Below are 16,538 nucleotides of genomic sequence, written 5' to 3' on the forward strand. Positions count from 1 at the left end.
TATTATTATTATTATTATTATTATTATTATTATTATTATTATTATTATTATTATCATCATCATCATCATCATCATCATCATCATCATCATTATCATTAATATGCCGCCCAATCACTGGGAATCTGGACGGCAAATAAATAAATAAATAAATAAATAAATAAATATTACACACACACACACACACACACACACACACACAATTATATAAATATATATAAAATAAAAAAAATAAAAATATAAAAAAAATAAATATATGGTAAACTCTGAAGTACAGTGCACCCATGTTATACGCAGGCGCACTTTACGCGGTCTTGAGTGTATGCGGTCTTGAGCGTACGCGCTCAAGCCGCAGGGCACGTGCGGGGCTCAGCGTCCCATTCAATTGAATGGGTACACACGCCCGTGGCGCCCTGCGCTCCGCCACACACAAGCCCCATTGTTTCCAATGGGGCTCGAGCATAGGTGGAATTCGCCTTACGCGGCGGAGTCCAGAACAGATCCCTCACATAAGGCAAGGACAGACTGTATTCCTGAGATGATGCTGCAGACAAGAAAGAACTGAGGGCTTAGGTGGGAAGTGAGCTGGTAGGCCATTGGGAGAGTGGGCGGGGCTATTGCAAAAATGTTTATGTAATAGCTCTAGAAGATTCCAAAGATGTACTGTGCAGGTGCAGGATAACCCATTTGTGTGAATCACAGAAACCACAAAGTGAAAAAGTAATTCCACCTAATTACGAATAACTTCTTGACGGTAAGAGATGATCAACAGCGGAATACACTGCCTTTTTAAACAGAGGATAGATTACCATCTGTCAGGAGTGCTTTGTTTATGTCTTTCTGCCTGGCAGAGGATGGATTGGAAGGCCCTTGGGATCACTTCCAACCCTATGATTCTATAAGATGTGGTCTGGATGCACTCTTTTACAGTGGCTCTATTTATTCCTGGAGGGGCGCTGTCTGAAGGTGGTTCAGGGGGATTGCTGCTCAACTCCTTGACCACTGGCCTGTGGAGCCCCTCAGGATTCTGTCTTGCCTTGTATGCTGTTTAACATATATATGAAACTACTGGAAGAGCTTGTCCAGAATTTTGGAGTCAGATATTACCAGTATGTTGATGATGCCCAACTCTATTTCTAATTTCCCCTAATTCCAAGGAAGCTATTTCCAGACTAAACCATTACCTAGCATCTATGATGATTATGATGAACTGAAACTTAATCCAGACAAGACAGAAATGCTCACATTCACTTAATATTGAATCTGAGAACAGGAGTCAGCTTGTGATAAATGAGGTTATTACTCCTCATGAAATACAGGTGCATAGTTTGGATGCTCTCCTGAATTCAGGCCTAAGTCTGGAGGGCTAGATTTAAGCATTGATCAGAAGTGCATTTGCACAGTTAAAGCTGGTGAGCCAAGTGGAGAAGTCTAATCTGACCATGGTAATACATGCTTTGGTTATACCCATTTGGATTGCTGCAATGCACAAAAGGTGCTGCCTTTGAAAAGTGCTCAGAACTTCAACTGGCCCAAAGAATTGCAACCATATTGTTATCTACCAGGGAGCACACAACTCTCTTGTTGCAACAGCTACACTCACTGCTGGTCTATTTCCAGCACAATTTAAAGTTCTAGTAATGACCTACATAGCTATATATATCTGATAGACTGTATCTCCTTATATAAGCCAGTGCAAGCTCTAAGATCTTTGGAGACAGAGGCTTTCCCTCAGTCCCACCACCTCTGCCAGTGCTGTAGGTGGGGACTAGGAAGACAGACTTTTCTATGGCTGCTCCCAGCTATGGAAAACAGAGGGGTGACTGTATATATTATGTTTTAAATACATTTTAAAAGTGGTTTTAGTTGTCTTTAGTTATGTTTTAATAAGATTGCTATTTCACTTCTTTTTAACTTTTGTAAATTAATGATTCAACTGGACATTTTTAACATTATTGCCAGCTGCCCTGAATCCTATTTTTGGAGAAAGGCAGGATATACATTCAATAGATTAATCAATCAATATATTGCTCAGGTCCAGGCTATTTGAAGGACAGTATCTCCCTTTATAAGCCTGTTAGAGTGCTATGACCTTCAAAAAAAGGCCCTTCTCTCTGTTCCACTACATTTTCAGGTTTGTTTGGTAAAAACAAAGGAGTAGGCCTTATTGGTGACTGTGCCCAGACTGTGATTAGCCCCTGGGTCAGTCTGGAGACGGGTGGGTGTTCGTACATTTATCCCCACACTGAACCAGGACTCAGGGGTGCTCCTTACCTTGCCAGCATGCAAAGCATCTGAGAAGCCCCCCAGTCACCCTGTCTGGCATAGAAATGGGGTGCCTGCAGCCAGCTAACTGGGGGACTTCGCAGATGGTTTGTACACAGGCAGGGTGAGGAGTGTGTGTGTATGGGGGGGGGCTGTTTGAACAGCCCAATTTTGCTGTGGAGTTTCTTAGAAACTCCATGTAAAACCAGGGCTTTTTTACCCCAGGGTCATACCAGATCCTCTGGATCCACATCTGTACTGGCAGAATCAGGCCCAATCTCATCATAGGGGTTTTGGCTTACAGTATCTAAACTAGATGATGTGTACAACCCCTAAAAGTGAACCTTTGGTGCTGAAAAGGACGTTATGGAAATTAATATGGATTACAGACTTAACATTAGTGCACTAGAAGCTGCTTTGGGTATAATGTTAGGAATCTCCTAATCATGATTTAAAATTCAACAAGGGATTGCAAGATCACAACCTGTGTTCTTCCAGGCCCTTATCTAAAAGTGGGCGATTCTGTCTTGATTTCATTATGGTTCTTATACTACCAATGTGAAGTCTCCTTTGTCTGAATTCAGAATTGGACTGTAAATATTTTTAGTATGCATACAATCTGAACATATTTTCAGGTGCATTATGTCAAAATCTGCATTTTGATTTTCAAAACCAAGGTATTTGTGTCCATTTTTAAAAAGATATATGTGTAAAAAATGTTTCCAATGACTGGATCTCTTATGTACATTTCCAGCATGGTCCGATTCCCTGTTTGCCATGGAAATCTCTTGGGATGACCTTGGGCAAGGCACACACTCTCAGCCCTAGAAAACTCTGTAATAGGGTTGACTTAGGCTTGTCATAAGTCAGAAATGATTGGAAGGCATGTACATGGTGCATTTTTATGAACTACAGCACACATTTGTGAAATGTGTTGTTTCTGAGAGCAAATCGTGTCCTCCTGTTCATGTTTATGTTCACAAAATGCAAATTTGATATGTTTGGCCTCAAATGAGAATCAGCTTAGAATAGTTAAACATTATATAGGAAAGGCATAAACTGGACTGTCTAGTAAGTTGACCCTTAAAAACTAATACAGTTGCCTCTCCTTTTTCGTAGGGGATCCGTTCCGGACCCACTCGCGAAAACAGAGTTTCGCTTATATTCAAGCCCCATTGGCGGGCGCATAAGGGCAGGCGTGTAGGGGTGTGCTGTGGGCTTGTGCCCCATCCATCCCCCTCCGTTCATCCCTCACACACAAGCAAGAGACATGAGTCTGAAGCCTACGAGAACGGAGGGAGGACTGTATTTTAAACTGTTTTTGAGTACAGTTTTATAAAGAATCCCAGGGAATACAGTTGAAGCCAATAGTAGAAAGGTGAAGGACAATCTGAAAGCGTGTGAAGGACTAAGAAGAGATGGACAAAGCAAAGATGCAGTTTCATAGCCCACAGCTGAGATTCTTCTCTCACTACATATGGACAACCAATGTACTACAGTGGATACTATTGAAAGGTTTGTTGTTTTGTGCCTTCAAATCGTTTCTGACTTATGGTAACCCTAAGGCAAACCTACTGGGAGTTTTTGGGGGAAGATTTTTTCAGAAGGCATTTGCCACTGTGTTTCTTTATGGTTTCTTTGAGGTTATAACTTGCCCAAGGTCACCCAGTGGATTTCTATGGCTGAGCAGGGATTTGAACTCTGGACTCCTGAAGTCCAAAATTCAAACCACTATATTTCACTGGCTATGTGCTAAAGGTTCCCTTGGTTCAAATCCTCCTTCAGCTGTGGAGCTTACCAAATGACTACAGACAAGTCACTGTCTCTCAGCTTAATCTAGTCTGTAGGATAGTTGTGAAGACAAAATAAGCGGAAAGAACTATGCACACTGCCCCAACTTTTTGAAGAAAGAGCAGGGGAGAAATGTAACAATATATATGCAACAATCCTATCTGAAACTATGGTAAGAACAGCAGTAGGCACTGCATCCAAGAAACAGGTATTAACAGTCTGTCTACATTTACCAACTTGGAATACTAATTGCTGAAAGCAGTCCATACTCAAAAATGGTTTCTAGCAATTTAGAAAAGCTGAAAAAGGAGTACAACATGAAATAAAAGCATACTTGAAATAAAAACAAGTAATGAAATGGCTGATGGATCTAGATATATTCAGTCTCAAAAGAACACTATGTGACAGAAAGAGTCTACAAACACAGTACATTAAAAAGAAGCCAAAATACTCTGAAAACAGCGCACCTAACAGAGCTTTCTGAATAAAATTGAATTTGCTTGACACCACATATCTTCTTTGCCTATTATGTCAAAATGTTACTTTAATGTTCAAGGGCTCAAAACCTGCCTTTGGTGCTGAAAGGCCATGAAACCAAGGCTGCTGCGGACCACCAATAAGTTTATCGCTGGAACAGGTGCTCTTAATGGTGGGTGAAGTTCTTTCATGAACATAAAGTTGCTGCTAGTCTCACCTTAGGGTGTACTAATAAATTTTTGGCTTGGGTCCGGGTTACTTAGGGGATCGCATCTCCCTATACAATCCGCCCCACACTCTTAGAACAAGTGGGAAGAACTTGTTGGAGATACCATCATCCAAGCATGTCTCTACTTCCCTAAAGGCATTCAGCATAGCTGCCCCTAGACTCTGGAATGGACTCCCAGAGGAGACCCGCCTTGTTACATCATCATCATCATCATCATAATATGCTTTATTTATATACCACTCTTCCAAGACGATCAAAGCGGTTCACAGAATCATTTAAAAATTTCACATCATAAAAAGCAGACATCACAATATATTTATCAATAAAAACCAATAAAAACTGAACATCAAGTAAAACAAACATGGAATCTATCAATTGCAATTAGCCATTTGTATCAGGGGAAACAGTTTCTATAAGGAGTCCGAAGGAAATGCTAATCGGAAGAAGTGGGTCTTTAAAGCCTTTTTGAAGGCATTCAATGTAGAGGTCATACGAAGCTCTTCTGGAAGTTTATTCCAGTACACTGGTGCAGCCGATGAAAATGCTTTCTGGTGAGTTGCTGCTAGTCTCACCTTAGGGTGTACTAATAAATTTTTTCCTGATGTTCTGAGAGTGCGGGGTGGACTATATGGGGAGAGGCGTTCCCTCAAGTAACTCAGACCCAAGCCATATAGGGCTTTATAGATAATAGCCAACACTTTGTATTGAGCCCGGAAGCTAATAGGCTGTCAGAACTCCCTTTCATTCATTTATTCATTTGGGGTTTCTGTCATGAGGGTTATAGGTTAAGGGTTAAGGGTGAGTATTAATAGATTAAAGTAGTAATGGATTTATGGTGTATTGATTGTATATTGGGTAATAGAATGTACTGGAAAGAGGTAGGCTGCCTTCCCTTCAGCCACCATCTGGAAGGGGAGAGAGAGGCAGGCGAGCTCCAACAGGCTTGCCTAGAAGAAGCAGAGTCCTCCCTCCGGTCCATCTGCCTTGGTCCAGGCCTCAGAAGGAGAGAAGAATGCTGGACCTGATCCACTCCCCTCCCCTCACCATTCCCTTCTCCTTTTGTGTTGTGTCTTTTAGATTGTAAGCCTGCGGGCAGGGACGTAGCCGGGGGGGTTCTTGGGGTCCAGACCCCCCCCTTCCATGAGAAAAATGAATGGTGTGCGCTGCTGCACCGCCACACCCAAGCCCCATTATAATGGTGGCACTTAGTCTGGACCCCCCTTCCTAAAATCCTAGCTATGTCCCTGCTGCGGGCAGGGAACTGTCTGGTTAAAAAAATAATAATAATAAATGTAAGCCGCCCTGAGAGCCATTAGGGCTGAAGGGCGGGATATAAATACCTAAATAAATAAATAAATAAATAGACTCTGTGCTTGTCTGTTAGGTTGGAATGTAAAGGAGTTACCTGGCCAGACTGTCTCTGTGCTGGGAGGGGGAACTGACTCATTAAGTGCCTGTTGTTAATAGACTTTTATGTTAACATGTTCATAATATTTTAATATGCTGCTAATATATATATGTGGCTGCTATGTATATATGTGGGGTGGGGGATGTTGGGGCTTATAATTCTGTTAAGGTTTATCATTACTTAGTCTAGTTGTAGTTCAAGGGTTTATGCTTCAAGGTCACAGGTGCAGTGGGTAGATAACGCTATGTGGGAACTTAATTGTTTGGAGAGGTTGCCAAGGATTCTGGACTGGAGGACATTACATCATTGGGGAGGAGATTCCTCACTGCGTGGGAAAAAGTTATCCAATTAACTTACCTTACTGTATAATGGGGATGGTTTTGCTTTCAGGGGTTATATAAACCATATGCTATTGTACCTCCTTATTCCTGACAAAAAAGTGTGTTTGGATACTTTTGCTTGTTCTTACAATAAACTTTAATTGTTTTCTCATTGAGTTTCTGGTGGAGCACTGTTCTGAAGATTCCATGATCTCACATAGGCAGCCAGTGTAAAGATCTTAGTACCGGTGTTATATGGTCTGACCTGGAAGTTCCAGGAAGTTCCAGGAACAATGTGTTCCTCACATTGAGACTGTAGCAAAGTCACATTATTTTTTTTATTAATAATATTGCCAAAAAAAAATCTGCTTCTCTGTTCAAACCCTGTCCATTTTCTGCCTCGATTACTATAATCTTCATTTGACTGATCTTCCATTATCTCATGGAAGTTTCCTTTAAATAGTCTCCTAAGACTATTTTCTAGACATCATGCTGTCCCACTTCTGACATCACTTCATTGGTTGCCTATTCCTTCTTGAATTCAGTACAGACATCTTGTCTTTACTTTTAAAACTCAACATGAACTTGTTTGCCCAAGGTATCATCTTCTTTTAATGTATGGTAAAAATACCTTCCCTTTGGGAAGGTTGTTTGTCCTCACTCCAGTGGTTTTTTCTTGGTCTGGTGGCTCTTCTGATGTCTGAGTTGGCCTAACTGTTGGCCTGTAGAACCCAGTTTAGGTGCTTCATCTTACAGGAAGTGGATTTCAGATGGCTTAGGAACTTGGTCAGATATTCTTTTCCATGGCTTCAATGGTGAGCAATGCGTTTTTTTGGTGCTGTTCTAAGGTTTGCTTTTTGCAGTGTTACATTAAAAAATCTGCTATCATGGGGCTCAGAGACCTAACTATGGTTCAACACACTTCCATGCCACCAACCTCTGAAGATGCCAACCACAGATGCAAGCAAAAACATCAGGAACAAATTCTTCCAGAATGCGGCTATATAGCCCAAAAAACCCACAGAAAACTATGGATGCCAGCTGTACATATTTACTTTGCCAAACATTGTTTGCTCAACATCCTAACTTTTAATGTTCTCTGACCAGGTAAAATACTGGAGATTAACCAATGCCCATCCAAAAAGTCTGTATAACTGTCAATACAAATTCCAGCACTTAATAAAAGCAGTACAACAGGAATAGTAATCGTTATACTAAGCTAATCAAATAAAATATCATTTGAATGTCTTTGGAACTAGTGGGGCTTCTATGGGGTGGGACATCTGGTGCACACACCCCACATGGGAGTGCACATGCACACAAGTGGAATGTGCATGCAACCCCACAGCACCCCAGATGGGGCATGCAAGGCCTCACGGCGACCTAGACAGAGTGCCCAAGGCCTCCGGGCAGCCCAAACAGAGCGCCCAAGGCCTTGCGGCAGCCCAGAAAGTATACCTAAGCCCATGCGGTTGCCCAGACAAGACACCCAAGGCCTCGCGGCGGCCCAAGTAAGTTGTCCAAGGCCTCGTGACATCCTGGATGAGGTGCCCAAGGCCTCGTGACAGCCTGCACAGGGAACCCAAGGCCCCAGGAAGCCCCCGCAGGGGGCAGGGGACCAATCAGGTGTCACCTCTTTTGGGGTGTCACCACCCCTTCTGAGGTATCACCGGGTGTGACCCGCACACACACACACACACACACACACCCAGTGATACTACTGTTTGGGGCTATAAATGTAACTTTCTGGAATAATAAAGTACCAGAATTTAAAACCTGGAATGATGAGAGTAATAAAAAGTTAAATACTAATTGTACATACAGACCACATTTAACAGTGTGAGTGAAAAACTGCTGATTTGTTAGGATTGCATGTAATACAGTATTGGATTTTGTTCCAGTCACAGAAGTGTTTTGATGTCTTGACAATCAAGGTGTATACTCACCCTCTATTGCTGACAACTGCCTTTTTCAAGTGAATATAGTTAGCAGGAAAAATCCCCTGGAACAGAAAATCATTCGTTATTTGAATAAGAGAACCAGTGTAGTGCAATGGTTTGAGTATTTGACTAAGACTCTGAGAGACAAGGGTTTGACTCTCTGCTTGGCCATGGAAACCCACTGAGTGGCCTTGGGCAAGTCACATTCTCTCAGCCTCAGACAAAAATAAACAAATCTTGCCAAGAAACCCCATTGCAAGTTCACGTTAGAGGCACACAACTACTGCTATTTGAATAAGAAGTATATAGCTTAACTACGTATTTCAGCAAACAATTTGCTAACTGGAAAATTATCGGACATTCTGAAATCAATAAAAGTATTTTCTTTAATAAAACAACCATATTAAATACTTTAATTTTAAAAATCTTTCAAAGTAAACAATAACTTACCCAATCAAATAATATAATTTAGAGTACCTACAAAACTTAACTGTACATATTTACTTTGCCAAACATTGTTTGCTCAACATCCTAACTTTTTGGCACAGCCAGAAAAATATGCATTCTTCTTTATTTTAAATTGCATTAAAGTACTGAAACTGGAAATAAATACCTCAAAATTATTATATGTATGCAATGGGGAACACTAACATTAATTATCACTAGTGGTAAATCAGTTATCACCCCCACTGGTAATTAGCCAGGGTTACAGAAAATACTGGCTTGCTGCACCATGATTTAGATTTATATCATGGCCATTTTAAATCCTAGATATGAGTACACCTTATTTATATCTATATTTGTTTGGCTCGTGCCAAGTTTGTGTAAATACAGTGCAATGAACCTATAATTAATGAAATACTTCTGTATGAAAGTTCCAAAAAGAAAACAGATAACTTTTTCAATAATCCCAGATTTATTCTGTGATTTTTATATTATGTCCGTATTTATTTAAAATTTTATACCATACTTCAGCAAATCTGAACATACAATGTGTTTTCAGTGTACAGTCGGCCCTTCCCTTAAGCAGGGGATCTGTTCCCGACCCTCCCGTGTAAGGGAAAAAACGTGTACGCTCAAGTCCCATTAGAAGTAATGCGGCCTGTGCCCATGGCGCAGACGTGCTCCTTATCAGTTCTTCCGGGGCGCGTCAGCGTAAGGCGCACTTGCATATAATACGGGTGCACTGTATTTATTTATTCATTCTACTTGGACTTCTTTCTTGTATTCACACCTTCCATATTGAGCTCCCACTCATTATTCATTATTAATTTTATTTTAAACAGTATTTAAATTGTCTTTAATTGGATATTGATGGAGCTACTGATTACTGAATATGACACTGACATACTGACTATAGTAAATGGAATAGTCATGAGCACCACGAATATCATTCCTTTCTCTATTAACTATAGTTCACTTTGTGATTTGCTGCTGAATTTCATCAGCCAGCTGCAATGCCAAGCATTTTTGGGAGAAAAAAAAGTCTTGGCAGAAGTGGGAGAACTTCAAAAAAGGATTTGAAGATGCATTTTGTTGTCATTCTCCCTATTACTACCGATCTGTCATACTAAAATACTTTCTCACTGTATGGTGTATTAATTTGATGCACTTAATCTTTTCTATGTATGCTGCTCTGAGACAACATAAAACTGAAAGGCAGCGTATCAATATATTAAATAAATAAATATTGTTTTATTGCACACTTACTAAATGTATTCATACCCTGTCTTTTAGCCTGGATGTATCCTGCTTACACTTAAAAAAAAAAAGAAGAACAATTTTAAGTGGCTGAATATCATAGCAACAAGAAAAGTAACACATTGTTATTGCAGCATGAGATTTATCTCTCCATCTAAAGAATTGTTGGAATGGTTAGATATCGGTATCATATCATTAAAACTGTAAGTACAGTTTTAATTGACACTGAGAATAAGACTGCCTTTAAAAGCCATATTAAACACTGGTCACAGCATGAAGTGTCTTGTTTCTATATAATTATTGTACACCATTTATCCTACAGTTTTTGTGAGTTTTTCCAGCTATGTCGCTGTGTTCTGGAAGACTTTATTCCTAAAAGCATTAAAGGAATAAATTCTTCCAGAACACAGCCGCATAGCCCAAAACACACACACACGCACACACACAAAGTTATGGATGCCAGCATAAAAGCCTTTGATTTCACAATATATCCTACTTTTGTATTTCTCCTCCAGGCATTATTTCCAGCTGATTTCTGATGACTGACTTCACCCAGACATTTATAGTGCACTGAATGTTTTAAAACTGAAAAACTGGAGATTTTGTTAGACAGTCTAAAATGTGAATAAACTTTATTTCTGTGGCACTCAGAAATTATCCTTGCTGGTTACAAGGATAATTGTAGTATGTCCTAATTATTTTTATATTAGAATTTTGAAGACACCTCACACGGATACACTGCATACATGGCTCTCCAAACCAGAGCTTTGAAAACTGGGAATAAGCAACAGCCTTGAGTATTTCCTTCTGATTATCAGATGGTTACAAAGTACAGTAGGACCTTGTGGTCCACTGAGGGTTGGTTCCAGGACCTCCCATGGATAACAAAACCTGTAGATGCTCAAGTCCCATTAAATACAAAAATGGTGTTCCTTACATAAAATGGCAAAAATAAGGTCTGCTATTTGGAATGTATACTTTTTAAAAAACATTTTCAAGCCATGGATGCTTGAATCCGTGGATAAAGAATCTGTGAATAAGGAGGGCCAATTGTATAAGCAGTCATAAGAATATGGACAAATGTTTTACTAGAATTGCTAACAGAACAGAAAGGAATTTAATTAATCTGGGTCTCATACTGCCCAACATGTAACAGGCTAGTAGGCAGTAAGAATCACATACACAAAATAAGGTAGAAAAAAGCTCTCTTCCCCTCTGAGGTAACACAGATATGAGAAGATAGAAAAGTAAGATTGTGTTTGTCAGTTACTAACTCCAACATCTATTTGCAGCACTATATCCATATAAATTTTTTAAAAAACCAACAGAATCTAGACTTACTTTTATATTGGGTTTCTTTAATGAAAGTCCTCTGTACCATCCTGAAAGACAACAAAATAAACCACATTAAGAGAGTTGTATATTTTGTATGAAGTTCATATAAATAAAGTTAATATTTAAGAACTGTACTCCCACTGTTTCCTACTCATTTACATACCCTAGTACCATCCCTATTTTGAGACCTGTGGCTCTGCTTTAAAAAGCATGAAGGAAGGAATAGGGTAACCCGATGTCATAGCCACAAAGGAAGACAAGACACTGCAGAAATGTAGGGCTGAAACAGATGGGCCTGATAAAGCAGGCTGTAGCCGCTTCAGCATGATTTGTGCTATAATCAGAAGGAAATACTCAAGGCCACAGCAACCGCACAAGCCCAGTCCTGATCCAGACTGCTGCCATGGTTTTGAACCAGACCAGCACAAGGGGCGGCATTTTACCACTTCTCTCTGGCCCAGTTCTTTGTAAAATATACAGCCTTGACAAAGTTTCCGGTCGCGCTTAGGGCATGTATCTTCTAAATGCTATGCCCTGAACATGGCTGGAAACCAGTATATGTGGCCCATCTGTTTCAGGCCTAACTGGTTGTTATTTTTCCCTGAGCTTTCAGGGATATAAACCCACTTCTTCAGGTGCAGTAGAGTGATAATAAATGCTCTGGTATAAAGCATATTTACACAGATGTGGAAGGATACAGTGTAACAGGTTACAGAAAGATGCAAATCATGACCCTTGCCCTAAATGTTCAGAGGGCTCTGTATGGCGATACAGGTCTTTCAGATCTTTAAAGTGGTCAGTTAGTGTTGATGTGTGAAAGAAAAAAAATCTGCTTAACAAAATTTAGTTTCCTTGAGCTCACAACCTTCTCCAAGAAGATTCCTTTTTTTACAGTAATGAGGACTCTTGTATTAATACATTTGTCCCTCTACATTCACAGGGAGGGGTTAGGGGCAGAAGACCCCTGTGAATGTGGAAAAATCACGAATAACCCCCCTGCCCCACCCCCACTCCACGGAAGCCAGTTAAAGGGATGGAGGGCAAGGTGGGGGAGAAGCACGGGTGCACACTTTTCCTGGCTGCTCCCTCCCATCTGGGCTTTTGTTCCATATGAAGGAAAGCCTGAGAGGGAGGAGGAGGAGGAGTGCACACCAAAGCAATTCTCGAATAATCAAAACCACAAATGTTAAGTCCACAAATGCGGAGGGAGAAGTGTATATGTAGTATTCCACGAAGCCATTGTCTTTGTTCATATCTGTATACAGATTGGAATTTGTAAATAATTCAATTCAGCTGTTTCTTTTGCTAGTCTTCTTTGTAATCTTCTTGTTCAAGGAACAGAACCTTTGAATCCTGCAATGTATGTCTAGGAAACTAAAATGTTCTCTCTGTCTGTATAACTGTTATGTGACTTTTTTGACAGCGAGTAGCTTTATTATGTTGTAGGACTGTATGTAAGAAAGCTCACTATGGCACTATCTTTCCAAAAAGGTGGGATTGGTATGCCTGTGAGGCTTTCCACAAATTGTACATAATTTTTCTAATACAGTCGGCCCTTTCTATTCCAGACTGCCACCCATGGATACCAAAAACTGTGGGCCATCAAGTCCCACTGGTTTTAATGGCAGCACGGCCATGTGCATGTGCCACCATTTGGGAGAATGGGACCTGGCCATCCACGGATGTTAGGGCTGACTATAAGCAAAAACAAAACAAAATAAATCTTCCTATGCTCCTTACCACCCAATAATTCTCTTTACAACTCATTTTGACCTTAGACATCCCTCTGCCCATAAGGATTCTTAACAATTTTCTCATGTTTCGCCTGTATGAGCTGAGCAGTATGATATGAGCAGACCTCAAGTATTTATAAACAATTTAAAAATATTTATAAGCTGTTTTAACTTAATTGTTTCTGTTGTTCCATACAATTATGTTCTTATCAACTTGAGCTGATCCCTCTGATTTAGAAGATTCAGAATTCCTTTCTCTTTATTTAACTCTCAATTTTGAAGAATCATGCATAAAATGTGTTTGATTGCAGCTTACAAATTAACTTACGACTACTAGTGCTAACTTGACATCATGTGTGCTTACTTACTGAGTACCATGTTAAATCCCATATTTATTTTAGCTGTTATTTCCTAGAAATTGCATAATTTTGTTTTGCTTTTATTTTACTGCCATGGCAAGCTGTACACTAGTGTTTCTGTTAGTGTGGAATATAAGGAACCAGATTCCAGAAGAATGGTGAGTAGTTAGTGAGCTCTCTCACACTAGTAATGTATGTTTAAGATATATGACATAGTAAATGAACATTTGTTAGTTAACAAAGGAAACCATTATTTTTTAAAAATATAAATTATCAATACATTAAAATGTAACTTCTTAAACAATGCTTTTTTTGAAGATATAGATGTTTTTCTTTGCCTGCTGTAGTATTTCAAAATAGCATATAAAGTTTAAACGTATTAATTACAAGACAATAAAAGAATTTCATTTTTCAGTTTGGGGCTTATAAACTATGGTTATAATGCTATTTTCATCACATGATGCATACATCTGCTGTGCTACATGTTGGTTTTTAGTAATGTTTTTAAATTTTACATGTTAGGTTATGTTCACTTTAGATCCTGTATAGATGTGCTTTAAATTACACAGTGTTACATTAGCTTTAGCAAATATGTTAAGGAAAACTGTTAAGGCCTCATTAGTGTGCTTTAAATACTGTCTATAAAGGAGTTGAGAGTAAACTATAGTGGGTCTGGCCCTGCCACTGGGTCAATGGGTTCTAGGGTTCTTATTTCTATCACAGCCATATGTTACCAGCTGTCCAATAGGATTTAAAGGGCTATTTTGTGTTTAGTAAGCCTGCTAAATAGGCCTTGACAGCTTAATGATGAGAACCTATCTGATAAAGGACAACTGGGGGGGGGACTCTGTAGCTCATAGTAATTAATTTTGTAGTTCTGCTCTACTACAGGTACAACTTGTGCTTTGCAAATGTGTGTATGTGTGATTTTATATAAAGAAGAAAGTGTCCCTTTACACATAACCACACTATCTTATAGGTATGAAGAAAATGATGACACAGAAACAGAATGACAAAGATGAGAAAACATCAGACTGGATAAAAAATTATCTAATACTCCAAGGTGAAATTCAATGCTCTCAAGAGAAGAGCATATATAGTTTTAAAGAACACCTGGGCATGGACTCTTAAAACTGACAAATCTGTGTAAGTGAAGATTGAATTGTGGATGTATTTTGTTTTCTTGGTAAAGAAAAAAAAATTAAACTTGAGTCGTTAAGTTGCATGAGTATCCAGACTGAAATACTCGTTCTATAACAGTACTTTTTGTATATAATCTTCTTTTAGCAGTCCAACAATTATATTAACTATATAGTTTCCAATCAGGTTGTACAAAATCACTCTCTAGGGATAAGAATTTACTGTTCAATGAATAGAAGCATTTACCTATCATTACCTACAAACAGTCACCTTGAAACACAAATGGAAGAACTTCCCCTGGAGTTTATTTCACAGTGGAAAGAGGATGTCAAACATGATATCCTTGCAAAAAAAAGCTAGTACAATGTGGGCTAGACAATGTGACCATTAGGTGGATTTTTAACAGGTTGACTACCAAACCCGAAGGCTAATCAACAATGGTTCCTCTTCATTCTGGAGAGAAGTGACTAGTGGGATGTCACAGGGTTCTGTCCTGGGCCCGGTGCTATTCAACATCTTTATCAATGATTTGGTTGATGGAATAGAGGGTGTGCTTACCAAATCTGAAGATGACACCAAATTCGGAAGGGTTTCTGAGACACAAGAGGGCAGGATCAGTATTCAAAATGACCTGAACAGATTAGAAAGCTGGGCGAAAACTAACAAAATGAATTTCAGCAGGAAAAAATATAAGATACTGCATTTGGAAAGTAAAATGGAATGCACAGGTGACACCTGACTGGATGGCAGTCCATGCAAAAGGAATCGAGGAGTCTTAGCGGACCACCAGCTGCAACAATAGGAGTACAGTGTCTAGATTGATGGAAGTAATAGCATCAATCTATTCTGCTTTGGTCAGACCTCAACTGGAATATTGTGCCCAGTTCTGGACTTCACAATTCAAGAAGGATGTGGAAATGTTGGTGTGTGTCTAGAGGAGTGTGACCAAAATGGTGAAAGGTCTTGAAACCATGCAATATGAAGAGTGGCCTAGGGAAGTGGGTATGTTTACCCTGGAGAAGTGAAACTTAAGAGGTGAATGATAGCTTTGTTTAAATATTTGAAGGCATGTCATATGGGGGATAGAGCGAGTTTGTTTTCTACTGCTCCAAAGACTAGGACATGGAGAAATGGATTCAATCTACAGGAAAAGAGATTCCATCTAAACAGAAAGAATTTCCTAATGGTAAGATCTATTTGAAAGTGGAACATGCTGCCTTGAAGTGTGGTGAACGCTCCTTCTTTGGATGGCCATCTGTTGGGAGTCCTTTGATTGTGTATTCCTGCATAGCAGGGGGATGGACTGGATGGTCCTTGTGGAGTATTTCAACTCTGATTCTATTATTCTAAGTGGCCATCAGTCCCTAGAGGGATTTCTTTCCTGTGAGAATACAAGTAATCAGTGAAGGTCCATGTTAGTTCTCTTTAAGAAGGTGCTCTTTGGTCCCAATCAAAGAAAAAGTCAAAGATAAATATAATAATATCTGTACCTATAAGAAGATGCAATCAATGGTATAGAGGTGGTGACTGACATCTTCTGACTACAGGAGGAAGTGCATAATGGGTGATGGCAAGCCTTGTACAGTGAATAGACAGAGGCATCCTCAATCATCTACTATCTAATCTCATCCTCTGAACAAGAAATGATGCTGAGAATATGTCAGAGGACTACATATTGTCTGTTAAATCAAATTTCTGCAGCACTGGCTCAGACAAGTGGACCAGAGAACAAACACATTACTGAATTGGAATGTATGTATATTTGGCTCAATGGACAGACTGACAGCCTAGAGCCTAAGGTGACTTGGGCGCGTTACAGACCGCCCCTTAGGGGCGGCCTGTA

The 16,538-nt window shown here is 39.7% G+C and overlaps 1 protein-coding gene across 1 annotated transcript in view; it reads right to left on the reverse strand.

The window, feature by feature from the left end:
* The window catches only part of DOCK3 (dedicator of cytokinesis 3), a 294,107-nt gene that overhangs the window by 216,713 nt on the left and 60,856 nt on the right, over nucleotides 1-16,538 (reverse strand). Inside the window, 2 exon segments of the mRNA XM_042447484.1 lie at nucleotides 8,434-8,489; nucleotides 11,470-11,510. Of these exon segments, the coding sequence (XP_042303418.1) occupies nucleotides 8,434-8,489; nucleotides 11,470-11,510 (97 nt within the window).

This window comes from Sceloporus undulatus, chromosome 2, assembly GCF_019175285.1.
Source record: "Sceloporus undulatus isolate JIND9_A2432 ecotype Alabama chromosome 2, SceUnd_v1.1, whole genome shotgun sequence".
NCBI classification, from domain to species: domain Eukaryota; kingdom Metazoa; phylum Chordata; class Lepidosauria; order Squamata; family Phrynosomatidae; genus Sceloporus; species Sceloporus undulatus.